Source organism: Aedes albopictus, chromosome 2 (genome assembly GCF_035046485.1).
Source record: "Aedes albopictus strain Foshan chromosome 2, AalbF5, whole genome shotgun sequence".
Lineage (NCBI taxonomy): Eukaryota > Metazoa > Arthropoda > Insecta > Diptera > Culicidae > Aedes > Aedes albopictus.
In genome coordinates, this window is record NC_085137.1 from 464,424,772 (window position 1) to 464,437,561 (window position 12,790).

Sequence of the window (12,790 nt, forward strand, 5' to 3'; positions counted from 1 at the left end):
AGCTCCAATTTCAACAATTATTTTAACAGTATAAAAGGAGAAAAAAAAATATGGCCATTCGGCAAAATAACTTTTTGACCTACTGAACTGCTATCAAATGACATTCGACCCAACGGCCTTCAGCCGAATGCTCTAACATCATTGATATTAAGATTCTATAACAGTAGCCGGAGCGCCATTAGCCATAATACCATAAGCTCAAATATGTTAAGCTCACATGTTACACCGTGATAAGGGAATATATTGGTTAAAATTGGCGCAAATAAAGTAAGAAATTCATCTAGAAAGAACAGCAGATGATTAAAAGAAGGAACAAACTGTGCTGGAATTATTAGAATAAATTTCCTCAAGAACAAGCTTTTTATAGCATTTGATCAAGTGATATTCGGCCTAATGGTACATTCAAGCTTGTGGTTTTCGGGCAGTGACAGTCACAGTGGTATAGTTAAAACCGTATAGTATAAAACCGTCGCTTAAGTTATTATTTCTGTGTATTTTACTCGTTGCTTAGAAAAGGTTTTTGTTTATGGTATTCGATTGACTTAAGTGTGTGATCAACAATTCCGGGTAATTTAGCTGTTCGGCACAAAAATTATAATTTAAAGTGATCAGGTCATTGTTATTATCAAAAATAAGCTTAAAAAATTAATTTCAATTGAAACAAGGGAATCTTTGAAAAATATAAGTAAATCCAAAAATCAGTAAAAGCTGGGAAGAACATCCTATGTGTTGAAGAAAGGAAGATCTCTGATGAGCATTGATCATATTCCGTCAAAATAATATTTCATCAATTGGATCCACATCATGATCAACTTGTCCACAAGATAATTTGTGGAAATGTTCTAATTGAAGAAATAAACTGTTGTGCGCAATAGAATAATTAAATAACATAAAAGTTTAAATGTATTGTGAAGTTTGAAAGGTTTGAGTTCACATTTTTTTGTTTGTTTCAGAGTGATTTGCCCTTCTTCAAACTATAGCCTTTTCTTTAAAAGTTACTATAAAACCATTTCTTGTTTGCTCCTACATCAGCTCCAATCATTTATTTAACTTTCGTATATAAAACTGAACATAAACAAAATTTTACATTTTTTAAAATCGTTATGGTGATTCTGGTAATTTGGACAGACCGTTACGCTTATATATTTTGGACACTTTTATTTGATTTTGCCGTAAATGTCCAAAATATATACGCGTAACGATCTGTCCAAAATAACTGAATTCCCCTATCGTGGGCTAATCGATTCCAAACAAATAAAAAAACACGGTTTACTTTTCAAAAGGATTGTTTTAAATTATCATTAGATTGGAAACACTTCTGGATTGAGAACTTTGGAAAATTTCTGGGAAATGTTACTTTCTGGGGAATGGTACATTCTGCCAAATGGTTTTCTGGGAAATGGTACTTTCTGGCAAACGGTTTTCTGGGAAATAGTATTTTCTGGCAAATGTCTTTCTGGCCTATGGCATTCTGGCGAATGGTTTTCTGGCAAATATCGCACAATCGTCCTTGGTGATAATTGTAGGAAAAACAATAATTTACAAGTTTGACGAACATTACATTTTGATATTAGGCTTCTGAACTGAGATATAGACAAATGAGTCAAATGATTGCCAGATGATCGAAAACATCCTTGCATGGGAATGTTGCACACAGCAGTGAGAGTACTGAAAATAATCTTCATTAAGTCTCAATAAGGATGAAAAAGTTTTGGTAAACAAGACCTTCTCTTGATGATTTCCAACATATGCCCGCAAAAACTTCTTCAATCATCGGGAGCTTTGCTCTACTTGATGAAAATAAAAGTCCTTGTGGGAATGTACTGGACTATTAAAATCACCGAGAAAACGCTTCGTTTACACAAACTCTGTCGCCCTTTTTAATACTAAATAAATGCTATGCTGGCAGCTATATGTATGCTATAGCTGACAAATATTTTGATACACATCGCACCGTAAGGCTCTAAATACAGACCAATTTGCGACTGCACCATGCCCGCCGGTCGCCCAGTTGCAGCCTTCCTGTATGCAAAAATGATTCTAACTGGCAGCTGGCACCACCTAGCATCAGCTGTGTGTCATTTGCACATGATGCAGCAGTAGGGGAACTGCGGCCATAACGCCCATAGGGGGCAAGTTGCGCCACCCTTGTTTTAGGCAAACCACGCTATGTTCAGTACTTTTTTCAATTGCAATCGCTAAAATAAGAATAAAAATGCTTCTTCACATTTGAGTTTACATATTTTTACTAAAAAAATTGTACAAAAACTTCGAAACAAGTTTTTGGTTACTTTTGATGTAATTTTAGCCTGTCAAAGGTTTGCACTTTTTTACATCATTTAAAAGAATTTTTTTCTCGCTATCCCCACAAGCTGTTTTGCACACTCCCATTATTTGTGTACCAAGCGGAAAAGTATCGAATTTGACCCTTACAACTTTTTTACAAGGGTCCAAACTTCTGAGGCATGTGTGGGGTAAAATGCCCACCCCTAGTTATTTACATTAAAATAACCATTTAGATCCAAATTCTGGCACAAATTATGTAGAACACAAGTTGGAACCAAGCAACAGCACATTTTTACTATAAATAAGTTCACTAATCACACAGCCATGCGTCATTTTGTAGTAATTATTGATAAAACAGCTCACTATGACGTTTACATGGAATTGACCCATAATTACAGGTGATCCATAATTATATAATGACTGTATACCATTCACGAACAATAACAGTTGACAATAAACCAGGCGCGCAAGTATATGTACACAATTTGCCATCCTGACGTTAGCTGTGACTAGTGGCGCGTTTTACCCCGCATTAAAACTAAAATTCTGAAAATCAAACTTTTTTTCAAATTTGTATTTTTCAGTAGTAAAACATAAAACTAGTTTATGGTTTCTTCCATTTGGAAGAAAACATGTTGGTGCTTCATGTTAGTGCCAAAAAAATGTGTATTATAAAGTGTTTCGTGGTTAAAATTGGACTCTTCCTTTACGTGGGCGTCTTACCCCCAGTTCCCCTATATGGTGTTTTATGGCGACGGTTGCATTTGCCATGCCTTTTGTGAAAAACCGCGGAAAGTTAAAAGAGCGACGTCCTTCAGGAGCGCTGAATAGGGTTGCAGAATACGCTTGGCGTAGGTCTATTTTTATCCTTCATTTCTGTTCGACTCCCTAGTTTGCCTTCGAAGAAACCAGAACGGAAGGACCTATGCAGTAAAAAGAGTAATGAAAGTTCCGCTCTGTATACGATATACATCCGTTGCCATTCTGTGCTGCTCCAATGTGTCGGAAATCGTTTGCTATAACCTCCTTCCATCGCCCGGTCACCAACGATATTCCCCATACTCAAATGCACAAGGAAGCCGAGAATAGCTGCTTCATCATTTCCAATATCCTGCCGAGGCTCTTCATTTAATATCTCCATACCGAGCCTCGAATAGACGAGCTAATGCCTCCCAAAGTCTGTTAATAATGGCGGATTTTTATCACCCTCTTCTTTCCTTCCACGTTTCTTCACAGCGATGTTCCACCAGCATGAGATCCGGCAACGAATCCGACTGGGAGCCCCTGCTCGAAACGGACGCGAAAAGCACTTCATCGTCGTCGTCGAGGCGGCCTCCCGCTGGTGCGGGTTCAGGACCAGGCACATGCACCACCAATAGACGCGACAACAAAGGCCACCACCCCCTCCATCATCATCAGGAAAAATGTGGCCGCATCAAGCTGGGGGTGCTGGTAGCACTGGTGTTCATCACCTTCTACCTGTCGCTGTCCACGATCAGCATACGGCCCGTGGTGCACCAGATGGTGGTCACCATACCGGACGATGACGAAGACCTTCCTGGACCAAGAGGTAAGAAAAGAAGCCACCCCACATAACCGGGTACAGTGACGGACAATCCTTTCAAGGATACCGGCTAATGTTCTTACAGTTTTAATTCAATTCATTTAACAATTTTTTCCTACGTTTTAATTGTAACTGCCACTGTGAAAAATTTATGAAAAACTTCCTAATCTGGAAATCAACGACAAATCTTATACTGGTTTATTTGTCCGTCACTGTATACCGTCCCGGAGCAAAAACAACCGGGATGTTGAGAATATAGCGTTGGCTGCAACCAGCTGCTAGTAGTATCAAGATACTAAAATAGCAAGTTGCTTACAATGCGGCTTTGCACGCCTCGTCACACTACTTGTTCTCCACCTTTATTTCGTGCTCTCATCACCACCCTCCTTTATGCTCACACGATTGTCCCACACATTTCACACCATGCAGTTTCATTTCAATCAATTTCCCATTCCTCCTCCCTAATCGATGAGTTCGTTTTAGCTTAATAATAGTTTTGAGTATCAAATCTAATTAAATTGTTGCGTTGTTTTCTTTATCAGTTAATTTCGAGGTTCTGGCAATTAAAAGTTAGCTTATTTGTACTAAATGCAATTTGAATCCAAAATCCTTCCAATTTCACTTTATATAAACACATTATTTATGAAGTTTGTAAGATAACGATCATTCCATCATCACGGATCTGGAACAAACATGACTTTTCGCGAATCCGAAAAATAGTCGATTTCCTGTTGTCAATTGAATTAGCACATACAATTATGTATGTCATACATCTCTGATTGTTGGTTCAGAGATGAGTGTAGCAACGATTGCGTTGTTGACAAGCACATATGCTCGAGGCCATAATACGCGAGTTTGCCATTTCATTTTGCTAAAGGTAACATGCACCGGGTTCACAAGGTTTCCTAGATAGAAATTCCCCACTTTTGCTGTACCATTTTGTATAAGTCTGCACAAATTGATCGTTTTTCGGGCCCGTATGATCACCAATATTAACTTCTTTTCTCGATCAGCCTAGATAGCTATGTAGTGTCGGTAGCGGTTGGTTCAACTGGCTAAGAATAGCACTACGGACCGCCTGTTCCAGTGGTAGAAGTCCACTAATCAGGTGACCCCTAATTCAAGGTGTTATGCGGCAATATGCTTACCGTGCCTAGGAATGAATGGTTGGGGGGGTCTTATAAAAACCTAATCGCAAGATTACCAGGGTACCCTGCACATTATTTTGCCCTTACTGCGCTAACCGGAGCAATAGCGCGGTAGACCTTGTGTTTCTCCGAAATAATTAGCTGCCCTTCTTTAATCTCATACTTGAGGCTGAATAAGGGCGGGATTATGAAGATGTTTTTAATTAGTTTAAATTTTCACCTATATGGTTTCGCATTATGCGTTTTACACAGTGTATTCTGTGCATCCTCGCCTTTGGCGCTCTCAAACCGATACCGATCTGGCTTTATTGTTGCTGTTCTTTTTTATGCTGTGATTGGTAAGAGTATAATCTTGCCTAGTTTGGGTAGTGGCTACGGTTAGGATAGCTCAGATCAATCTTCAGCACAAAAGAACAGCAACGATCCATCTTTGCAGACCTATGCGAAATGGTACAGCCCAAGTGGCGTTAGTCCAAGAACCTTACTTTCGTAAGGGGAAATTCTATCTGGGAAACCTTGTGAATCTTTCAGTAATAATGAAATGCAAACTTGCGTGTTATGCCTCGAGCATGTGTGCTTGTCAACAACGCAATCGTTGCTACACTCATCTCTGAACTAACCACTAGAGATGTATATGCTATCACAATCGATGTATCTGTTGGAAACCTCAATAGGAAATACGTTTATTGTTCGGTTTATTTACCGCATGATGAACCATCCCCTACGGATGCTTTCAAGTAAGTCATCGTATACTGCACTTTAAAAGGCCTTCCGCTAATTGTTGGCAGTGATGCTAATGCTTACCATATAATCTGGGGCAGCTCAGACGTCAATTTGAAAGTAGTACAGATCTTAGACTACTTAACATAGGCAACCGCCCAACCTTCATGGTATCTGCTAGAGAAGAAGTGTTAGACATAACGCTTTGCTCTAGCATAATTAGTCACGAAATGGCCAGTTGGCATGTGTCGGATGAAGAATCTTTATCTGACCATCGCTACATTTTTATTGAACATGGGAATGCTACTTTGCAAACTTTGCGTTTCAGGAATCCCCGGTCAACCAACTGGGATCTCTTTACCGATTTGGTTGCAGCCAAATTTCATGGATACTTACCATCCATTGACACTCCAAGTGATTTAGATGATGCCGTTGATACTACAACGGCCTTCATCATGGAAGCTTTTGAAGAAGCTTACCCTCTGCTGGTGGAATTCTAATCTGGCGAAACTCAGGAAACAATGTAGAAAGAGTTGGAACAAACGACGTTCGGCTGGTTCGGAGGCTTTCTGGTCGGCTCGCAAGGCTCTCAGCAAGCTCTTCGGTCTGCTGAACGATCCGACTGGAAAAACCTTTGTACAAATGTTTCCAGTTTGAGTGAAGTCAGTCGATTGAACAAAGTCCTAGCTAAATCTAAGGATTTTCAAGTGAACGAACTTCGTTTGCCACATGGTGATTTCACTCTGATGAGGAACTTTTGGAATGTTTATTCAGTACACACTTCCCCGGATGTGTGGACGTTACATCTTCTGATGAACCTGACGTCTTTTCTTGTAGTTATGACTCTCCGGCTTCGACTCGGAGTATCATAACTTCAGAATCGATTGAATGGGCACTAAATAGCTTTGCTCCTTTCAAATCTCCTGGGGCAGATGGAATTTATTCTTTTTTGCTTCAGACGGGTTTTGATTATTTCAAATATGTTTTGAAAAATCTACTTGTTTGCATTATTTCTACAGGGTATATTCCCAAAGCCTGGCGGGATATTACTGAAAAGTTTATTTCGAAAGTGGGTCGTGCGTCGCATGAAGAAGCGAAGAATTTCAGACCTATCAGTTTGACCTCTTTTCTTCTGAAATGGTTAGAACGCATTGTCGATCATCACATCCGTGATGTTCATCTGGCCAACGTGCCTCTTCATGTGAACCAACATGCTTACCAATCTGGAAAATCCACTGTTACTCTTTTACACAGAGTTGTTTACGATATCGAGAAAGCATTCGCTCAAAAGCAATCCTGCTTGGGTGTCTTCTGAGATATCGGGTGTGCCTTTGACAACGTGCCTTTCGATGCCATATTGGAAGCAGCACGGGGTCATCTCTTCTCGACATTGCGTCAAGCGGCGATTAGGAAATTGAGTGTTTGTGAATGCCCCCCAGGGGAGTCTTGTCACCGCTTTTGTGGAATCTCGTAGTAGATACGCTATTGAGACAACTCAATAATAGCGGTTTTCCTACTTATGGTTTTGCCGACGACTACCTAACATTGTTAGTCGGTATGTGCATCAGCACCCTTCTCGACCTGATGCAAAACGCCCTTCAGGTAGTTGAGGGTTGGTGTCGCCAATATGGCCTTTCGGTAAATCCGAGTAAAACATCTATTGCTCTTTTCACGGAGAAGCGAAACCGTAATGGTGTTCGACCTTTGCGTCTCTTTGATTCTGAAATCGATGTGACTGAACAGGTTAAGTACGTTGGAGTCATTCTTGATTCCAAGCTTTCCTGGACACCTCATGTTGAGTTCAGAATCAAGAAAGCTTGTATGGCCTTCGGGCCATGCCGTCGAACCTTTGGTACAACTTGGGGTCTGAAACCCAAGTATATCAAATGGATTTACACGACTGTTGTTCGTCCAATATTGACTTATGGATTTCTTGTGTGGTGGCAAAAGGGCGAAGTGAGAACGGTCCAATCAAAATTATGCCATCTCCAAAGGATGTGCTTAATGACGATTTCTGGAGCGTTCTCTTCAACTCCCACGGCAGCGCTCGAAGTTCTCTTAGACGTTGCCCCACTACACATTTATCTCAAATAGAAGCACTTTCTTGCACTTAGTCTATGAGTACTCGGTTTACTAGAGGAAGCTCCTGTGAACCGCAGTTCAACACACACCACGTTGTTTCCACTTTTAGTGAATTGGGACAAAGTTGTCCTTGTTCCAAGTGATCTTAAGGACTGTTCATTAAAGAAAGTGGACATCTGTTTACCAATAGTTTAGAGTTAAAACTAAGCAAAAAATGTGAAATTTTGCTCAGTGTGTAAAAACATTGTTCAATTCGGCAATACACTCAAAGAAAACGGAAAAAGTAAGAAATTTTGAGCGATAGGTACGTCGTATTAGCTTTGCGACTAGCAGATTAATTCTGCACAAATGGTGTTCCAAAAAGTTGTCGTTTCGAGAATTGGCTTACTAATACACTTCCGGGACCGCAATTTTTTAACGCTAAGCAGGGGACAGATGTGCCGGATGATGTAGGGTACATCAGAACTGAAAAAAATGAGAAAAAGTTTTTGGTGTGGCAAGCCGATCGTTCATGTGGCTTAAAGAGTTCTTCGTATTTCACAACGGGAACTATCAACGGTGAAAACAACAGAAAGGAATGCATCAAAAAACGACTTCTACCCATCTACCGAAAACATACGGATCCTCTTTTGTTTTAGGCGGATCTGGCATCCGCTTATTACGCTTCTTCTACACTAACGATGCTCAAGACGGAAAAAGTCGATTTTGTCGAAAAATGGCAAAATCCACAAAACTTCTCTGAACAGCGTCATGCGGAAAGATACCGGACAATAATTAAGCGGCATCTCAAGAAAGATGGAAGAGAAGCAAGCTCTGTTGATTGCTTCAAAAAAATTTGGTCTGCGGCACAAAGAAAAGTTACGGAGAAAGTTGTGCAGAATCTTATGGGAGGTATCAAGAGGAAAGTTCGAGCGTTCTTCCGAAAAGCGAAGTAAATGTTCAAACTCACGTGAATTCGGCCACATGAATGTTGATTGTCATTTATAAAAAATAAACTTATGAATTTGTTCGAAAATACACTTTCTTTAATGAACAGTCCTTATAATTGCTTGTAATTTTCCATATAACACATTTTCCACCAAATTCCCTTTCCGGGATGAGTGGACATCTGGATATCTGGAGAGAAGTATTTCAGACGGCATCGTATGTTACACTGGGGGGTCTCCAGTTAGCCTAGTTGTTAAGGCTATGGATTGCCAATCCGGAGACGGCGGGTTCCATTCCCGTTCCGGTCGGGAAAATTTTCTCGACTCCCTGGGCATAGTGTATCATTGTATTTGCCTTACAATATACAAATTCATGCAATGGTAGGCAAAGAAAGCCCTTCAATTAACAACTGTGGAAGTGCTCAAAGAACACTTAGTTGAAGCGATGCAGGCCAAGTCCCAGTGGGGACGTAGAGCCATAAAGAAGAAGAAGAAGAATGTTACACTGATGGCTCTCTTCTCGAAGGTCGTGCAGGTGCTGGTGTTTATTCTTGTGAGCTAAGGCTGAATCAGTCTTATTCACTTGATAGACACTGCACCGTTTTGCAGGCCGAAATCTTTGCTCTTATGTGCGGAGTGCAATCAGCACTTCAGCAGCACGTAATGGGCAAAGTAATATACTTCTGTTCAGATAGCCAGGCTGCTATTAAAACACATGCTTCGGCCAACTCCAGGTCGAAGATAGTTATCGCTTGCCGAACTCAAATCTAGGAACGGAATTCAGCAAACGCTGTTCACCTTGTATAGATACCTGGCCATTCTTCCATCGCTGGAAATGAAATGGCTGATGAATTAGCTCGCACTGGAGCATCAGATGACTTCATTGACCCTGAGTGAGCTGTTTCGGTATCCAAGTGTTGGGTAAAACTTCAGATTGACACCTGGGCTGCCACCAGAGAAGAGAAGGGCATCTCAGAACAAACCGGCCACACGAAAAGTGATAGATTATGGCGTGAAAAATCGACACGATTTATTTTGTTTCTGCCCATTTCGTTTCCTACGTGTATAAACGCCAAAACAACTGCATGGCTCAAAGTGTATTGATCACTTTCAGGTATAATCAAATTCAATGAATAGATGACGTCATATCGATGATTAATTCTCCTATTTTTAAAATTTTCTTTCATTTAAAACATATCAATTGTTGTTTCGACCGCTATTGCAATAATATGGTAGACGTACCAAAGATGTTTTCTGCAATTGCAGGTTGTTATAAAGCATAATCATGATGTTTTTACAATTTTTCATAATTATCATAATGATATTATACATGTTCCCACCACTATTGTATCGCATACCCTATTTATGGTTTAAAGAGATAAGCAACTTTGCCTCTGTCTCCGAAATACGTTATAGCTAAACACAATATTTTTGCAAATCAATTTTTGAGTTGGTGTACCTGCCTCCCAAATACTTTGTTCTTTCGAGTCAACACGGTTGAAATTTTCCGTGTAGAAAGTGTGACTTCAACCGCTAGGTGTCGCGACCAACAGCATGAAATATTAATCAATTTCTGACACCGGAGATGTCCTTCTCTCCTCTGCTGCCACTCAGCACAAACAATACTGGAATAGTTTGGAGTTATGTCGTCAAACAAAATTGTATTGCACTGAGCCATCTCTAGGGGTGGCGAAGTAACAAATCTGTCAAAGCAGAATTGCAGCATGCTGGTCAAAGCATTGCCACTGCCGACTCAGCTATCACATGGCGAATATCCAGCAAGCTGATTCATTTGTATGTGATTGCTGTAAATCCGATTATGGAACTTCGTATCATTTAATATCTAACTGTCTAGTTTTTGCGCAACTGCGTTTCTGAGTACTCGGAAAACACTTATTAAGTGAAACTGACTTCATAAACCTGAATCTTCAGGACATTCTGTTGTTCTTGACCCGTTGTAGTAAATAGCTACAGGCTCTCTTTACGCTTTATGCGTTATCACAGTGCTCTTTTCAGGGCACTGTTTGAACCCATTTTGGTACGCTTATGCGTGTATGACGATTATATTTCATTACCTGTCCTTTCCCCTGTCCTATCCTTTTTACCTTCGCTTCTCCGTCAGGTAAATGATGAATAGGCTCGTGTTCATGGCGATGGCACAAATGTCCCAAATGGTGGAGAACATGCCTCTAGAGCCTACTAGACCTGATACCTGATACTGTTGTTAAGATAAGTTTGCGTGACGTTAATAAAATCTACAATTACAATTACGGAGTCGTGGGTTCTCAAATCCCGCCAGAACGCGATTTTTTTACACCAATTTCATCTCCCAATTTGTCAATTAGCAACATTTCGAGCCTTCTAACTACAAGTTTTCCCAGTATTATTCTCCAAATGCTCAAACAAATATATCTCACCTTAATTTTTCTTCCTCTTCAGTTTGAAAAACTCCAAATCCATCAATCCTTCATCCATGGATCATTTGGATACTTTCCTTCTCATTCTCAACCTACGGACATTAAAAATCTAATAACTGTTAATTTTCATACAATTGGTTTTAATGTTTCCAATGTGTTTTTCTTTTCGTTTTGTCCCCTGTACTTCAAAACTCAATGTTAAACGCCAACCCACTCAACGGCAATCAAAACACCCGATCCCGACGGCCACTGAATGAAATTCTATGTTGCACGCTGGTTTCCTATTTCTGTGTACATAATGTCAATGCCAATAAATATCTGCAAAACCAAATCACCAATCTGCACCACGCCTATTTGCTGCAAACCTATTGCGACCAAAACCAAACTCATAAACTCACCAAGGCCTAGCCTCGCCCAAAGTAGTATTTGATTCCTCAACCAACCAAATCATTCCCGTTATTCCAAACTCGATGACCAACAACCCCCACGTGGTGCTCAAACAACAACAACAACAACAACAACAACTATCGAAACATTCCTCCAATGATGCTCACGCCGATGACGGTTCAACCACACCCACTTCCAACGCAACGACCAACGCAGTGCCAAAAGGATTTCTCGTCTGGGGCCCGGGATGCAAGATCCTGGATTTGGATCCGCTGGCGGACGACGTGATGCGGTTGTTCCACAAGGAACAATTTGTGCCCTGTTCGACGAAACATCCACTCACGACCATAGATCAAGCATCGGCGTCGAGCGCCGTGGCGACGAACGATACGGTCGTGCTGCGGTTCCACCGGGATCGCATTGCGTCGCACCTGCCGCACTACATGAAGTACATCGAATGCTGCTACCAGAGCATCGAACGATCCGGGATCAACGAAAAGGCTGATAAAAACTTTAAGTGAGTATTTTGTGATGGTCAGTGACGTACAAAAATCATTATACCTCTGTTCTGTGAACTTCCGATGAACTTCAGTGCCCTAGTAACATTTTTTAGCCAAATAGACTAGAAGCGGTTCTTAGAACAATCATAAAACCAAAATGAAAGGTTTTTGGTTTTATGACGGTTTTTTAGACCTTGACAAAACAAATTGGTCAAAACGTTACTTGGGTATACGCCTCTCAAGTAGCTTGAAAGCTATTTGAGATGCTCTTCTGATCAGAGCTCTAATCAGAGCTTTATCTGAACATTGTGGAGCTTGTATTGTCAAACATTAATAAACAACTAATCTATTTTTCTTATTTCAAAATCAAAACTCCAGTTTAAGCGAGTGTAAATATTTCTCCCACGACGTCCAACTGCCCCCGAACGTGACCAATGGGGTGATGGTCCGCTGCAAGGGTAGCGTATCGGCCACCAGCAAGACCCGCAAATCGGTCTACACGAACGTGCATGCGTTCGTCCGGGCGAAACCGGCCGTACGGGAACGGCTGGATCGATACCGCGACAGCTACAAACAGCGACCGCTCAGTGTGTTGATGGTTGGAATCGACAGCATATCACGGCTGAATCTGATCCGAGCGATGCCCCACACGGCCCAGCATTTGTACGATACGGGCTGGTTCGAGCTGAAAGGTTACAATAAGGTAGGATGCGGGTGGGGCGTTCTGGGACATAGGATTTCTAATTTTTTGGGATTTTTC

At 40.9% G+C, this 12,790-nt stretch overlaps 1 protein-coding gene across 2 annotated transcripts in view; it reads left to right on the plus strand.

Moving 5' to 3' along the window:
• LOC109407770 (uncharacterized) overlaps positions 1–12,790 on the plus strand; it is a 38,985-nt gene that overhangs the window by 21,430 nt on the left and 4,765 nt on the right. Inside the window, exons 2-4 of one of the 2 annotated variants that reach the window (XM_019680945.3) lie at positions 3,523–3,856; positions 11,546–12,047; positions 12,409–12,733. In XM_019680945.3, coding sequence (XP_019536490.3) covers positions 3,538–3,856; positions 11,546–12,047; positions 12,409–12,733 — 1,146 coding nt within the window. In that variant the 5' untranslated portion in view covers positions 3,523–3,537. The remainder of the gene's footprint in view (positions 1–3,522; positions 3,857–11,545; positions 12,048–12,408; positions 12,734–12,790) is intronic. The other variant, XM_019680946.3, reaches the window with a different exon arrangement.